The sequence below is a fragment of the Barbus barbus genome (assembly GCF_936440315.1).
Source record: "Barbus barbus genome assembly, chromosome: 39".
Taxonomy (NCBI): domain Eukaryota; kingdom Metazoa; phylum Chordata; class Actinopteri; order Cypriniformes; family Cyprinidae; genus Barbus; species Barbus barbus.
Window position 1 is genome coordinate 5,046,758 of NC_136717.1, and position 18,003 is coordinate 5,064,760.

The following is an 18,003-nucleotide window of genomic DNA, read 5'->3' on the forward strand; positions in this document are numbered from 1 at the left end:
TCCACAGGTCTATTTCCTTTATCTCTGACGTAAGTTGCTTTTGTCGATTGCTTATCGAGTTTAGGACAAGGAATATTAACATTGTTGCAGTTTAATTACATGGTGAAGCCATCATGGTGGAGAAAATTAATCATAGCTGGAGATTTTAATTGCAGGTTAGAATTCTAATCCCTGATTTGTGTCTAAATTAAGTGGTGCAACACATCTCGATTTAAAATAAAACCCAGATCAACGAATCCTTGATTCGCTCTAAACTTTGCTTCATTTAATCCTTGTTAGTCCACCCTAACTGATATACATTTAAAAACAGAGAAAGACAAATGAATCCGAATCAGAAAGAGTTTTATTGCCACGTGTTTACACACACACACAAGTAATTTGTCTTAGTGTTAGGAGCTTCCAGTATAGAAAGTACAAACATACTGCAGACATGCATCAAATTAAGGTAATAAAACAGTAATATTAAAGAGAATAGGCAATAGTTATAAAAATATAAGAAAACGAAAAACGTCCATTGACAGAACTGTGAATGTGCTATTTAAAGAAGGTTTGATGAGTTATTTAAAGATGTGCAATACTGACTAGTGCTGTCAAATTGGCTGAAAAACTCAATTCGAATTATGTACTAAAATATTATCAATATTCAAATTATATTTGAATTTAAAGAGGCATAATTTCTGTTTTGGGGGGGGCTTTTCGCTCCTGAGAAAATATTCTATATTAGTTCTATATTCTATATTCAGCGTTTCTGCATTCAAATGTGGATTTTTATTTTAAATGCGACAAATATTCGAAATTCTAATTTTTTTTTGACAGCCCTAATACTGACGTGTGTTATGTGTTGTTCAGGTGGGATATGGCCTGTGAAATTATTTTTATGAATAATAAACTGAATAAAATGATTAATAAAAAATAAAAAAAACTTTCATCTGAAATATTCAACAATCCATTACTTGTTCTAATAATCTTTGATTAATCAATTATCAATATAACTCAAATTACTACTCTGTAATTACTCTATAATTTCAGACATGCATTTTTTTTTATGACTGGTTAAAGCAGAACTATGAGTGAAACTCTTCCCACATGAATGGCAGAGATACGGCTTCTCTCCAGTGTGGATCCTCTCATGTATTGTCAGATATTCTGAGCGTTTGAAGCTCTTGTTACAGTGTGAACACTTGTAAGGTGTTTCTCTCGTGTGAACTGTCCTGTGCACTTTCAGTGCACCGTCTGTAAAAAAAGCCTTCCCACACTCAGAGCAAACATGATCCTTCACACCGCTGTGTCTTTTCTGGTGTAGTATTAAACTACCCATCTGACTAAAACTCTTTCCACACAAATAACATACGTAAGGCTTCTCCTTTGTATGAACTCTCAGGTGATCCTTCAGGAAACCTGCCCTATAAAACTTTTTATCGCATTGATCACAGCTATATAGCCTTTCTCTAGAATGAGTAAGCAGATGTTCTTTAAAAACCCACGATTTTCTGAAACTCTTCCCACATTGATCACATGTGTATGGCTTTTCTCCAGTGTGGACTTTCATGTGTTCTTTAAGGCCTCCTTTTTGTGTATAACTCTTGCCACATTGAGCACACTTGTGCGGTTTCTCTCCTGTGTGAATTGTCCTGTGTTTGATAAGGGTTGTTTTCTGTTTGAAACGCTTCCCACACTGATCGCATGCATATGGCTTCTCTCCAGTGTGGATTTTCTTGTGTTCATTAAGGTTTCCTTTATGTGTGAAACTCTTCCCGCACTGATCACATGTGAACAGCCTCTCCCCGGTGTGGACTTTCATGTGTTCGTTAAGGTTTCTTTTTTGTGCGAAACTCTTCTCACATTGATCACATTTGTGCGGCTTTTCTCCAGTGTGTATCATCATGTGATCATTAAAAGACGCTTTATGTATGAAACACTTCCCACATTGATCACATTCATATGGTTTCTCTCCGGTGTGGATTTTCTGGTGCACGCTAAGGTTTCCTTTATGCGTGAAACGCTTCCCACACTGATCGCATGCATATGGCTTCTCTCCAGTGTGGATTTTCATGTGTACTTTAAGGTTACTTTTATGTGAGAATCTCTTCCCGCACTGATCACATGTGAACAGCCTCTCCCCAGTGTGGACTTTCATGTGTGATTCAAGGTTTCTTTTTTGTGTGAAACTCTTCCCACATTGATCACATTTGTGCAGCTTTTCTCCAGTGTGGATCCTCATGTGATCATTAAAAGATGCTTTATGTATGAAACACTTCCCACATTGATCACATTCATATGGTTTCTCTCCGGTGTGGATTTTCTTGTGTATGCTAAGGTTTCCTTTATGTGCGAAACTCTTCCCGCACTGATCACATGTGTATGGCTTCTCCCCAGTGTGGACTCTCATGTGTTCTTTAAGGTTTCCTTGATATGGGAAACTCTTCCCACATTGATCACATTTGTGTGGCCTTTCTACAGTGTGGATCCTTATGTGTTTGTCACGCTTTACTTTATATGGGAAACTCTTCCCACATTGATTACATTCGAATGGCCTTGGCAGAGTGTGGATTTTCTTATGTTCATCAAGGTTTTGTTTTTGTGGGAAACTCTTCCCACATTGATCACATGTGTGTGGCTTCTCTGCGGTGTGAATTATCATGTGTTCAATAAGGTTTCCTTTTATTGTGAAAATCTTCTCGCACTCATCACATGCATATGGAATCCCTCCACAATGAAATGTGTCAAGGTCAAGATTTTGCTTGCATGAGAAACTCTTTCCACAGCGATAGCAAGTGAAACATATTTTGTCGTTTTTCAATGAGGAACTACAGGATATCTCTTCAGTTTTGACCTGTTTCTCTCCCGCATCAATGAGTTCTTCAATCTCCTTGTTCTCTTCCATCAGGTCTAAATGAAAGTAAAAGGTTTCAAATGTTTCAAAAGATTGATTTTCAGCAAATCACTAAACATTACTAAAATAAATAAACTTCAATTAAAAATCAAAGACAGAAATGTGAAAGGAAAACGACATGTGAATCCTGACATAATAGTAGAAATATATTAACATTATGATGCATTCATTTGAATTATTGAATACATTTTTTTTTAAACATTACAGATTGCACAAATTTAACATGTTTGTAAATAAAACTACTAACTATATTTTAAGTCAGAGATGTAAAATATTAAAAATTTTAGTAATATAAATATAAAATGGTTCAGATAATATTTGGTAAGAAAATGTAGTTCTAGGCTCCATTTTATGCCCAATTCATGAAAAGTTACCTGGATATTAATTGCTTTATATCTGCAGTTTATTTTTTTTTTATGAAAAAATATCAAACAATCAATCATTGGCCTGCAACATAAAAAAATATATAATTGAGTATTTTTCTTTTGTTTTCTATTATAAATATCTAAAATCTCTTGAATAAGGATGCATTTACTTGACAAGTAAAATTACTTAAGACACAATGTCTAGTTTTCTGAAAAAAATATCCAAATTGTTAGTTTTTGCTTAAAACAAGCACAAAAGTATCTGACAATGGTAGGGGTGGGTACGGAAGTTCTAAGCGGCCATGCATTATTATTTTTTCCTTTTGTTTTCTCGTGATCTCGACATAACGTTACTATCGTAAACTCGGTTCCCTGAGATACGGGAATGAGTACTGCATCTTACTAGACGCATATGGGGAAAACTACTTTTTCTCAGATAACTAAAGCCTTTTTTCAATAACGCATTGTTACTGCACAGCAATTGGCTCGTGTAGTGCTATAAAGATGAACCAATTGCGCAGCAGCGGTGCTGCACGAGCCTGACGATGAAGCCCGCCAAAATGGGCAGGGCCATTTGGCTATATAAGCGGCCATTTCGCCATAGGATCCTCAGGTTTACATCGACTGAAGTGACAACTGAGTCGTACAGAGCCATAGCACGGCAAGGAACTCAGTACTTGTTCCCATTTCTCAGGGAACCGAGGCCCACGACTGGCCCAACCTCCTCCTCTATGCTTTTCCCCGATCGCTCTGATCCCACAGGTCATCAGGCGAATCAGGGAACACAAACATAAAGTTCTCTTGGTGGAACCAACACTGGTTGTCAGAGCTGTCTCAGCTGCTCACCGCAGCCCCCTGGCGCATTCCCCTGAGACGAGATCTCCTCTCTCAGGCAAACAGAACAATGTGACATCCCCGGCCCGAGCTGTGGGCTCTGTATCTTTGGCCTCTCGATGGGAGCTCACGGACCTCCCAGAGAGCATTCAAAATAATAAGTCAGGCAATGGGAGTTGTCTTTTGTGTACGATGTAACTACAGAAGACTCAAGCTTTAAATAGGAAAATTATCGAAATTCTTTAGTCCTTTTTGAGCAAGATGCTAATGGTATAATCAGATTCAATGATCTATGCTAAGCTATGCTAAAAGTACTACTGCCAGACACATAGATCGACTGAATGGATTCAAAAATGGTAAAACTCAACTGTTTAACTCTTGGGGAGTTGTAAAATGAGCCTATTTCCAAAAAAGTGGAGTGTTCCTTTAATGATGCGTTTACTGAGTTTGGTCTTTTAAAAACACTGCCTTGATGGCCAAATTTCCCATTGGTCTCTGACCATCATGGCCTCCTAATCATCCCCATATCTACTGATTGGCTTCATCAATCTGTCTCCTCTCCACCAGTAAGGTGGTGTGTGGTGGGTGTTCTGGCGCACTATGGCTGCCGTCGCATCATCCAGGTGGATGCTGCACACTGGTGGTGGACGAGGAGATACCCCCCCCCCTTACTATGTAAAGCGCTTTGAGTGCTTAGAAAAGCGCTATATAAATGTAATGAATTATTATTATTATTAATGCATTAAGCCACATTACGTGTTGCCCATATGGTATTCTATGGGAGGAAATATTACTATGTATAGTGTGAGGACCAAACCAAAATCTCCAGGTACTCTTGTGAGAACCAGGCTAAAAAAACATATGTGCACCCCTGGACAAAGAGTATTTTACTTTAATATGACACACCTTGCAAATCCCATAAGAATATCACAAACTTAAGGGCTCATCTCACACAGCCACCATTCCAAAGATAGACGCAGATGGCAGTGCATAGAATACCGGTTGTAGCACAACACTTTAATACATGCACATGTTATGCTTATGTTATGTCACGTACATGTTATTTTTAAATGTAACATTTTTATTTTAATGTAAGACTATATTTTATTTTAAATTCAACAGTAATTTACTTTCAAATGCCCCAACTGCTGAAGGGTCTGCTTTTTATTGTACAAGTTCAAGTTGCATTGTTCAAAATACCTGTAGTAGCACAGCAGTGCATATCTCTTCACATTTAATTAAGGTGGGCTAGACTGTAATACAAATAGTTGAGTTTGCCAGGTGCATACAACATTTATGACAGGTTTTCATGAGTGTTGGTCAGTTTGTCTGCTTGACAATCCCATTTTGCTCTGCAGCAATAATCAAGTTTCCATCCAGTTTTTGCGCTGTTTTGTTATCGACAAAGAGAAAAAGCGTTAAAAGAAATATGAAATTTGTTGTCTGCAGGCTGTTTCCATCCAACTGGCCTATAAAATTATAAAATGGTGTGCGTGATGACGTCATCCCTAAAAAATAATAATTGTTGCATAAGTTTTGGTGTATCGCAAAAATAAATTGCCCTTGAGCTGTTTCCATACATAATTTCACCCATTGCGTAATTTATAGGCTATAGGCTGTTCTTCATCCATTTGAAACAAAACAGCCTATTTAAAATTGTAATTATTTCTTGATAATCAAGAAATAATCATAAACAGGTGCAGTTGAATTATTATTAATATTTGTTGCTGATTAACGTTTATAGGAAATAGGAATGTTCATTTCAGTTATTTTATATCTCCTAACCGATGGTTTTTAAGCCGTATTAACCGTTAACCGACAAGATTGTTAAATTACAATTAAATTAAATTTAAACTGATAGGTGGCTGTGACCCATTACAAATAACTACATTTGTTTTCCAGGGATTAAGATAACGATATTAGCGTCCACGCCAGCGAACAATAATGTCTGTTTATTCTAAGTGCACGTGCGTCTGCTGCTTTAAATTCTCAAGCACATTATAACAGGATGGATTCTGATTGGCTGTCAGTGTTTTTATCATTCATCAGCTGGAAAAAAATTATTCTGGAAGTGATTCCAACGCTATCGTTTATTTGTGCCTTTATCGTTATAGTAGCGGTGGACGCTGCTATTATTTAATACTGAGAACGATTTTTAGAACTATATCTTTATCGTCGTCGTGCTTGGAGTGAACGGCCCTTTAGCCTCGACAATGCAGCCTATTCATTGTCATAATAAAATAGTCAGCCAAACATATTGAAAAAACATGATATTTTATTTCCCCTCGCTCCACAACAAATCCTTAAATTTAACTGTATAAAGAACTCAGAACAAAACAAGAATAAAAATATAAGAAGCTAACAAGCCAAAATGAATTAATTTAAAATGTTGTACTTCGCGTTCCAATATCCATGTAAAACAAACTGTGCTTGGCATAATATCACGGGGGTATGGTGGTCAAGCTGAAAGGCACGGACTACAGGCTATTTAAACTGAACAGTGCATTGTAAAAAAATAATACATAATGTAAACGGAGGCTAGCCAACTAAAGCAACACCACACCAAATTTAAATACGTATGTTTGATAGGTAACTTGTCTTTTTCTTACCATGTGTAAAATAATTTTAGATACAATTTAATAATATGAATATGACTTAATGCACTTTTGAACTACAGGGAAACAGCGCTTTAACGTGAGCAACACCATGAACACGGACACTGCCTATAGGCTAATTCTGTCATGTGACACCACATTTATTTGCGTTAAAGCCCCTTTTCTCGACCAAAACGTTTTTCCAAAATAATTTTTTTTGACATTTGAAGTATGGATATAGAATTTATGCTCTACAGTTAAATGGACACATGAGAAATTTAATACGCGAAAATTGGCATTTCCATCAGCTATATCGTAAATATTTTAAAGCGCTAAATATTTTTTTTCAATAATCCTGGTTAATGTTTGAGGAATGTTTCTTTTTAGTTAAAACAGATGTTGCCAAAGTTTTCCTTTAGGGACATAATTTGAAGTTGGAAAATGGTTATAAATTGCAATATATCATGATAATATTGTTTCGTGGGGCCTCTGGTGATTCCCAGCCCTAGCCAATGGAGTAAGAAAAATAATCTTAATTCAAAGGCTAAACAAGATTATTTTTCTTGCCCCATTGGTTTAAGCAAAAACTAACAAAATGTGGATATTTCTTTCAGGAAACAAGACATTGTGTCTTAAGTCATATTACTTGTCAAGTAAATGAATCCTGATTCAAGATTCTTTTAGATATTTATACTTGAAAACAAGACAAATATATTCAGTAAGAATCTTTTTTTTTTCTCGCAGTGTATAAGCTTGCTGTTGTGAATCGGACAAACACTGATTGGTTATGTACTTGCTCGATAATTGATTTTGGAACATTTGCATCTTTAAGAATTATACTACAAAATAATAATAAAACAAAAACACCAACCTATTTGTTGTTCAACATCTTCCTGTTTTATTCCGCAGGGCTCTGGATCATTCATGTTTTCAATTTTACCTCACAAACTTTATCTTCTTCACTTTTAGGCTAATGGGAACATTCCAGCATTTATTGGTAAACTGCTTTGAAAGCGCTGAACAGTCGGTTAATTGCTGTAAAAAATAAATAAATCAGTTATCAATTAAATGCTTTCATCATCAAATTGAGTGTTATAATCAGCCAAGCCTCTTCATGTCAAAATAATGCAAAAAAAGCATTAACCCACAGCCAAAAAACAGAATATGTGAATTAGTTTGAAAAGAAATCAAGTCAGACTCCCATTAATTCCCCTCACAGATCCTACTTTGACTTTTGATCAAGTGACGTTCAAATACAATTCCATAATTTCTCCAAATACTCGAAAACACACACAAGCACAGCTCTTAAAAGTATTTAGCATCCCTGCTAAAAAAAAAAAAAAACAATAGAAGCCCAATAGAAACCATCACAGAAATTCCAGTGGTTTCTATTAAAATACCACTATAAACCATTAGCTTTTTCCAGTAAAACCATTACAAAATTCCTTTTTCTATTATGTTTTGGGGATTTTTCCAATAGGATTTAACATCCACCAATAGAATCCATCACATACCATTATAGTTTCCATTAAAACCAATACAATTCCCATCATAACCATTAAATCCATTACATTTTCTATTGTTTTGTTCAGGGCTCTATTGTGTTTTAGTAGTTCCTCATATTGTTGTTGTTTGCTAGGCTGAATGTTTCAGTCAACAGACGCACAAATAGCGCTGAACCTGATGAAAACGATACAGAATGACTCTGTAAAATGCTTCTTTAACATTCTGTGTTTTTATAATTCTACAGTTATGAAGCACCGTGAACTGATTGTCTTACCTCAGGAAAGCCAGCGCTGACTGATGAGCTGGTTCTTCTTCTTCTTCCTGTTGTTTTAGGTCGGATCTCACACATATGAGTGCATTAGCGCCACCTATCGACGAGTCACTAGTGTGTTTTTATCTACCTCAATATTTCTTTTTTCTAATCATAGCTCTAAACAATTTGTCTTTTCTTATTTTCCCATAAATCAGAGCAGACCCCTGTTCTGCAGGATAGAGCTGGACAGGTTTTTAATGGTTTTGGGCTGAGCGGGGAGGCCCTGACAGTGCTGCTGGATCATCTGAGAGGTGCCACAATCCAGACCCTGGTGTTTCTCTTCTGTCTGCCAGTGGTACATCATACAGAGTGGTCTCCAGAGTGTTTGACATGCCTCGTTCCACTGTCCACCGCATTGTCCTCCGAGTCGCTGAGGAGTAATTCACCTCCCAAAGACCCCAGAACACATGGAGGCAGGGCTGGGCTTAAAATTGATGTTGTTTTTCTGACCTAAGCTGTTTTAAATAGTTGTAAAAAGTACTTTCAGTAATGTAACAAAGACTATGCTAATGTTGCAAAGAGCTCTCAAAGTACAGATGCATTGCAACATGAAACATAAATGGTTCAGCTTTTTTATTAAACCTTTTTTTCAACAGATCATAAAGTAGATCAAATAGTAAATCTGCTAAATCCCATGTCACTTGCAAATTTGTGATTGACAGCGATAATAACAGTAGCAGCATTCTGGAATATCACGGCTTTGGCTTAATGGCCAAATACTTACTGCATTTAAATGTAAGTTTCCTTTTTGTTGGAAACTCTTCCCACATTGATCACATGAAAGAAATGTTTGTTTGTTTTTCTTGTTCTGACATGAAGTTTCTTCACTCTCCTTATTCTCTTCCATAAGGTCTAAAATGAAAGTAAAACCATTTCATTTCCAGTAAATCTTAGAAAAAAATAAATAAATTAGTGACTAATGTCAAAATTAGAAAAGCTCTAGAAAAAGTGCATAATCAATTCATTAGGATATTTGTTGTCCACACGTGATCAAATGGAAAACATCAGAAATTCATGTTTTGATTTGTTTAGTTTTTGTCTGTAAGGGATGCAATAAATGTTTTAACATCAAATAATTTGTAAAAGTGTAATATTTATTAAGTTTGTAGTCAAACATGCTATTCTTCAAACACTGAATCTAGCGAGCATCAACATAATGACCGTCAGCATCTATAATATGAAATTAATAATAAACACCAGAGTCTTTGTTCTTTTTCTTCTCCTCAGCATCGCCTCCTTCCAGTGTCAACTGTGATTTTCTGCACTGTGGTCGTTCTGGGAAAAACGAAATATTTTTCAACAGTGAAGATAAATATTATGCAAGACATTTTAGATCATGTCGTGCTACGTAACGCGAATCATCGGATTTGTCAAAGCCACAGCGAGACGTGTTATCTTTCTGAAATGTTTTGCTCTGTTTTACAGTAATTTCCATTTTTTTAAGTTTCACTTTCAAGTAGGCTACTTAGATTTGTGTATATAAAAATTTCCCAGCAGAAGTTTGTTTGTTAACAAGTCATCTGTGTTAATTATTATGGAGGACTTATAGAGCATAATATCAGCGTAATCTTACGTTATTACCTTATCACTTCTCGTGTGCGTTTGGCTGTAGTCTGCGGACCAGATAAGAGTTTCCGGCAACTCTTCCTATTGTAAAGTCATGCAATGTGTAACTTCCTGTCGCAGATCCATCGTGCAATGTGAACAGAGCAGCGACTGAATGCTACCCCAGATAGTCGTACAGCGTGAAAACAATGATCTGATGACATTGACAATTGTGTCATGTGAACTCGGCATTAGGCTTCCTGGAGGCTAAGTGAGGGCTGCCCATGCAGGGTCAGTGCTAAGGGGTCAATGTTTTGCCACTGAGCAAATTGTCAAAGGGCCCTAAGTGGGCCCATAAAGAGCCAGTACAGGCTTGTTTGCAGGGGTAGTACCTTGAAGAAATAAACTTTAACCCTTTAAGACCTGCCATAGAATAATTCTGCCAGAGTCTACTTAGTATTTTTACATGCTGTGCTGTCATTCTTTTGAGTATTTTCAAATGTCATATATCAATATAATCCTTACACCCCCAAATGTCAACCTCAAACTTGTAAATGTAAAAAACTTGCATAAAACACTTTGAAACTACATACAATTTATTTGGACTGATTACATAACTTCGTTTGTGAGATACACTCATTTTTATAAACAATGCATCGTGAAGTCAAACCGACAACATGTTGCTTTTGAGAGAAATATTGATTGAACAACTAAAAAAGACAATGTAAAATAATAAGTTACACTACTTGAAATATCTGTAGATGAGCAGTCGGAGAGTTCCTCGTCGTCGGACGCAAATAACGTTAGTAGCTCCAAAACCTCTGCATTCATGTACTTACTTTTTCATGCAGTCGTAACATTATGCACGCGAGTGTGTGATTGTGCTTGTATTTGTAAAGGTGCATTTATGTGTATGCATGAAAAAGAAAAGATGACGCAACAGATTGCAATGATGAAGAGAGAGTGACTAATAGAACACATGCAAATGAAAGTCAAATGTCGCGGCTTGTGACGCCACCACATGCGACAAACCTTGGGGTCATAGTGCACAGAACGTGATTACGTCATAGTAGTCGTAGAAAAAGGCAACTAGAAACCTCAGATCTATATAACGTGTGCAAAGACATGCAATGTTTTTGTTACTGTTTTTATTGAAAACTTATTGTATGCAATTTGTGCAGACTCAGAGGGTGAAAACAACGCAACAGGAGCATGTTGTAAAAAAATTAAATAAAAGACCTCACATAACATAAAATTATAATCTGAATTAGGCTAGTTTACATTACGTGGATTCAGATGTTGTTCACGTGATGACGTCGGTGTATGTGAGCAGTCTGTCAAGAAACAATGGCGGCAAATTTGTCTCACCTGCCTCCTCACATCAGTGCCAACGACCAGGCTAAGCAATATCTCGATATACTGCACGAGCAGGGGTGGCGTTTCCGTATAGCCCAGTGGAAATTTATCCAAACTTCATATCTCTATTATAATTCGTTATTCTTATTTTAAATCAGAGGGTTTTAAAAATGTTTAACCAATAATAAGCATTAAAAAGAGCTTGTCAGTAAAACTTCATAACGCCATTGGATCATCTCTCAGCGAAACCTCGTAACTTCACCCCGCCTCTATTCAGATTGATGCGCCACGCACAGCCTGGAGGAGACAGATCTCTGCTTTTTCGCAATGAAAGGGTAAATTAATAACTGATGTTTGAATAGTACAGCCAAGTCCTGATCCCAGCTGAACACCTCTGGTGTGACTTTAAATGCAGACCTTGAACCGAAAACTCATCACCAAACACCAATGACTTGTACATAAGGGTACTGTCATTTTAGACACGTCCAAAACTGTTGCAACAGCGATGGAAATGCAATTTTTAAATGCATGAATTATGGTTCCATCTTTGTTGTCACAGTTTTGTTTTCTGTTCTAAAGAAGGGGGTGTCCCAACACTTTTGTCCTTATAGTGTCTGTACAAGTCATTGGTGTTTGGTGATGAGTTTTTGGCTGAAGGTCTGCATTTAAAGTCACACCAGAGGTGTTCAGCTGGGATCAGGACTAAAACACACAATTCCGTAGAATATCATTATATGCTTAAACATTAAGATTTGTACTCATGGAAATTACTAAAGTAGCCAAACCTGTTCATTAGAAGGGGGTGACCCAATACTTTTGGCGATATAGTGTATCTAAAAATTCTTAAATCAAGAAGGATTTTCTAGACAAGTAAAAATTATTGTCTTGTTTTCAGAAAAAAAATTATCCAAATTAAGTGAATTTTTGCTTGAGACAACCAAAAAAATCTACCAATGGGGTAAAAAAATGTATCTTATGTCAAACAGAAAACAAGATTTTTTTTTTTTTACCCCATTGGCAGATTGTTTTGCTTATTTCAAGCACAAACTCACTTAATTTTGACTATTTTTTTCTGAAAACAAGAATTAGTTTTACTTGTCTAGAAAATCCTTCTTGGTTTAAGAATTTTAAAATATTTTGGCTGGAAACAAGACAAAAAAGCTAAGAAAAGCATTTTTTTGCAGTGCAGCTATCACTGTTACTGAATAAAAAGATAGAAACACTTGAACTTTACTTACTTTACTTTAGTCATTTAGCAGACGCTTTTGTCCAAAGCGACTTACAAATAAGAAAAAGTAACTAAAGGCATCTTTACACAGCCGATTTAAGGCTGCTCTAAAGTGGATCTGTGTCTGTTCAGAATTCAGTGTAAAGACGCAATGCCGCATAAAAGCAGACCTAAAATACGCCGGGTCTGACCCACCTCAGTCCCTAGTATCAAAGGCGACGCAATGCTGTTTTGATTAATTGTAAATGAAACGAGAAACAGTGCCGCTCTAAAGCAGTGTCGTTGTCATGACAACCCAAAGGACGCCTGTCAGTTCGAGCCAAAAACACGTAAGCTAGCTCCATATCTTTTAGCTAACGTAAAGAACATTTATGGGCTATGAAACATGAATATTAAATATAAATCATTCTAGCAAATAATTAAGACTGATAATGTGTGCTCCAGCCTATAGTTCACAAATTGTCACAGACTATTTTACAAGTACTTCTCTCACCTCTCTTGCGTAAAGATAACCACCCTGTTGATGCTCAGCAAGACAATAAATATAGGAATTTGCCAGTACCCTAGCATCATGTGTCCTTCCAGGCCACCCAACGTAAACATCTGTGAAACTATAAACAACATGCAGCAAATTGTGATTACTAGCCTAAATAATTATTTAACCAAAGGAAAGAAAACTGTCTGTATAGTTACTTGCCACATTTTGTGATCTACTACGCCTTGTAGGATTATTGAATGCCAGCCTTTGCGATTATGATAATCTGCGGGGGTTTCTCTCTGTGATATGATTGGGATGTGTGTACCGTCAATAGCACCCACGCAAAAAGGCATTCCTCGACTGGCAAAACCAGATAATGTGTGTTCAAGTTCAGGGCCAAATGGAAGATGAATGTATTTTCTGAGCATTAATAGTTTAATTCCACGGCAAACTTCACGAATGAGTTTACACAATGTCGCCTCGCCGATGCCGAACAATTCAGCCACAGTCCTGTACTCACAGGGTGTAGCAAACCACCAAATCACAGCGGCAAGTCGTCGTCTGTAATCAACTGGCTTTCGCCTGTTTGTAACCTGCTTTTGTAGAGCTGGTTTAAGTTCATTTGCCAAGGACATAAAAGTATCTAGACTCATCCTAAAATGCTTAACCCAGTCAGCATCACTGTAATTGTGTACCATTACATTCCAAAAAACATCTCCTTGCGGACGACATTTCACCCACACACGACGGTCTGGAGACATCTGCTGTCTCCCCTGGAACGCTAACGCTAGTATCAATAATTTTCGTTTATTGTGTCTACGCCTCAGTGACTTTCTGGCTCTTTGAAACAAATTTCGGCCTCTTTTAATCGTGCGGCGATGTTCCCGATGCAGTAATTCATAATTTATTTTAAGTGTTTTTTCCAGTTGGAACAATTTTGTTAAGAAAAAGAAAATAACTGTCAATACCACAGAAGCTAACATTGTGACAAACGTCCAGCGCAAGATACACTGTAGCACGTGCAGGAAATTTAAATTTAATGTTGTTACATTTTAAAATGTCGTGTTTTAATTTATTTTGTGTTTATTTCGTTTTATATTATTTCTTCTTTTTTATATTTGTTATTTAATTTTATAGCATTTGTTTTTAAAATTGTAGTTATTATAAAAGGTATATGTTTCCCACAATTTGAATTCCTGTGTAAATGCATTTATGCCGCTTCAGAACAGCATTAAACGGTCTGTGTAAATGCACATTTTCGTGGTTTTATGCCGCTTCAGATTTGGTTTCAGTGCCGCCTTTGCTGTGTAAAGATGCCTTAAAACTAAAAAGTTACAACTCTATAAATACTATCTACCCACATATTTAAGAAAATAAAGAAATTAAATAAAATTGACACATGCATATAACAACATTTCAATAATAAACATATCAATGAAAAAATTTAATAAAAAGCGATACTACTATCCCTTGCCGGTGTCCCTGCCCGGTGGAGTCGCACGGTAGAGTTGATGGTCTTTACACTCTTCGGTCTTCACACTAAGAGGGCTTCACACGACGACTGCCGCTGCCGCGGTATAATAACCTTATTTATACCAATCCAACAAATGATCATTTCAATTCAGCTGGACCCACTTTCCTGTTTATCAACTACAAATGGCCAAGCAAGTGCACACACTGACAAGATACGCGATACAGTACGAGACCAAACGCGATTTCAGCAACTCTCAACACAGTAAACAAAATAAGCGTTTCCTAGCAACGGCAAATGCGCTAAACACTGAGACAAGTAAATACACTTGCGAGCTGATTTTAAACTTCCGCTGATAGACTGCTTCTCTTAAAGACTAATTCATTACACTGCCTTCTGCTGGCGCTTGAACCCACTTTCCTGTTTATCAACTACAAATGGCCAAGCAAGTGCACACACTGACAAGATACACGAACTGATCAAACATGAAGACACAACGCAACAATTTATGATTTATCTGTGCTTAGGTGTGCCATCTCTGGTATTTCCATAATAAAGTAGCCTATATTTATAATCCAATGCTAATCGACTTTATTACAGTATAGAACTACGTGAACACATTGACGTGGTTTCAGCTCCATTCATTGTAATGGGAGAGATTTTTGCTTGCTTTAACCCATTCACAATGTGAATAAAAGCTTGTTTATTTCTTGCTATTAAGAGGACTTTCTGCCATTTACACAATGCAAAGTGTCAGGAGTATCAACTGCATTTAAGCAACGCAAGCATAAAGTCACACGTCCTAATATGTCCGCTACTTTTCAGCACAAATTATAATAAAAATACATTTATCTTCAGCATGACATGGGCCACAAAATTAATGCAGATGGGCCGGATACGGCTGCCTGTTGAGTACCCCGGCTCTACATCGCAAAAGTGTGAGCCTTGATTTCACACAGCATTTATTTTCTTGTCATGCTCTTCAACAAAGAATGCAAACAGGGTCTCACATTTGCATGATCTGTAAGTGTGATGGCAAAAAAATGTTTAATACACTGACTACAATTAAATGTCTTCCAAAATGAATATGCAGATGATTGTAGAAATTACTCCTTTTTCTTTGTCACTCTGAGGAAAACGGCAATTTCTTCCCAGAATGAGTTTTCAAATGACGTTTATATGTGAAACTCATTTCACACTGAAGACAGTTGTAAGGTTTCTCTCCAGTGTGAACTCTAATGTGAGACTCGAGGTTTCCTTCTCTTGAGCAACTCACAGTGATGGCACATGAAAGGCTTTTCTCCAATGTGAAGTTTAACATGATTCTTAAGGTGATTTGTGTCCGTGAAACTCCTTTCACACTGATGACATTTAAAACTCTTCGCTTTTGAGTGAATCTTCATGTGCCTTTTAAGATTTACATTGTATCTGAAACTCTTTCCACACTGCTCACATGTGAATGGTCTCTCTCCAGTGTGACTTCTTATGTGAGCGTTTAGGTTTCCATTGCGGCTGAAACTCTTTCCACACTGAGGGCAGGTAAAAGGCTTCTCTCCGGTGTGAATTCTCAAGTGGGCATTAAGGTTTTCTGTTTTTTCGGTGAGGAAGTCTTTTCATTCTGCGAGCAACTATTTGATTTTTCTTCAGATTGCAAATCATGATGTTTCTCGTTTTGATCTTTCTCTTCCGTTTCATTCAGTTCTGGACTCTCCTCTTTCAGTGCCATCAGGTCTGAGTTGAAAAGAGACAAATACAAGTTAACACCAGTTTAAAGGCACGAAGCAACAAACATCAAAACATTCAGACATGAAAAGCATCAAATCCAAACACATATCCTGGATGCTATACCTACTAAACTACTGAAAGAGGTGTAACCTGTAATCTCTGAAAGTCTTGTCGATATTGTTAATCCTTTGCTTTCTTTAGGACCCCATCCCCATTCTTTAGGACCTCCACTCATGTAGATCTTGATGGAGGGATGCACCATTACATTTACATACCTGGTTGTTGCATTCACAAATTGTTTTGTCTATAATCGTGGCTTTATAACTGTTGCAGGATCAAGAAATAAGCGCTAGCTGGTTGAATATTCTGCTAGTCCACTAGCTGTGTTTCCATTACCCTTCAAATTTACCCTAAAAAAAACCTCCCATATATGTTGCAAAAAAATATTTTTATGCTCACAAGGTGTTTTTTAGGCAATTTGAAAAGAAAAAAAAAAATCATAAAACTGCAATGGAAACAGTTTATTCGCATTTACAGGTCACTTAGTGTGCGTAAAAGTCACATGATCATTTTATTAATGTACTAAAACCTACAAGAAACACCTCATATGTGGCCACTCAAATATAAGGTGCCAGTAATGTTTGGATAACCCCTTATTTAACTGCACACGTCTGCGGAACATCATGGAAACACAGCTAGTTTCAGCATCATCTTAGTCTGGAGGACTAACTGCACAGGGAATAAACAGTTACTGGCCACAGCATTTGCTAAATTCAATCTGAAACAAAAGATAATTCATCAGTGCCAGTTCTCCCTATGAGCAAAGTACGAAAGTTGCATATGGCCCTCGAACCACCAAGCGGCCCCACTGCAGCTGTGTAATTAAAGGAATGTTAGTTTATTTTTTCTCAATGATTATAAAAACACCTTGCTTGATTCTGTTCCTGTCATTAAAAGCAATGCACTGTCAAGCTTCCTATGTAACATCCAAATCAGTTAAATCATGTAACGTGACAGTCGTAATGTGCAGAATGTGCTTAAAACCAAAAATAGAGTTTGTATTGAACTGCGAAAGAGATGCTTCCCCTGGGGTGCATTCCAGAAAGCAGGTTATGTGACATACCCGGGTATGTTTGAGGATAAGCAAACAGATAACCTCAGCTTTTGGTTCCAAAATCGGAGGTCACTTTCAGGGTATGTAAGTAACCATAGTAACTTTCTCTCTGAAGATAACCTGCTCCGAAACAGGTTATGTTCCAGGGTTAGTTCACTCCAGTGCTATCAGTGCATGCATGATCTACTGACGAGCCTTCAGTTGGCGTGACAGATAGCGCACATTATATATATATATATATATTATTACAATACAGTTATGTATACAGCCTAGTGTACAGTATGTATATATACAGTTGTATGATATGTTAATAATAAAGCTCTAATATGAGTAATAAATAGGGTAGACCTAATATATTGTTGTTCTAATACGGTTATTATATTTTATTGCTATTTATAACAGTTATCTGAAATTATAAAACACTTATGACAAGGTAATATTTAATTTATTATATTATATATATATATATATATATATTTAATTTTACATTGATCAGCATTTTCTATACTGTATTTCTATAATAAAAATACATACAGTATCTGATATGACTTCATATATAATTAGCCTCAAACAAACAATAT

At 36.7% G+C, this 18,003-nt stretch overlaps 1 protein-coding gene across 1 annotated transcript; it reads right to left on the minus strand.

Moving 5' to 3' along the window:
• Positions 1-332: 332 nt before the first annotated feature.
• LOC306858876 (uncharacterized protein) lies at positions 333-8,515 on the minus strand. The gene is made up of 3 exons (XM_079399650.1): positions 8,467-8,515; positions 7,558-7,721; positions 333-2,889 (listed from the first exon to the last, which is right to left on the minus strand). Exons 2-3 carry the CDS (start codon positions 7,610-7,612, stop codon positions 1,013-1,015), a joined length of 1,932 nt encoding a protein of 643 aa, XP_079255776.1. The 5' UTR covers positions 7,613-7,721; positions 8,467-8,515; the 3' UTR covers positions 333-1,012.
• Between the last annotated feature and the right edge of the window lie 9,488 nt (positions 8,516-18,003).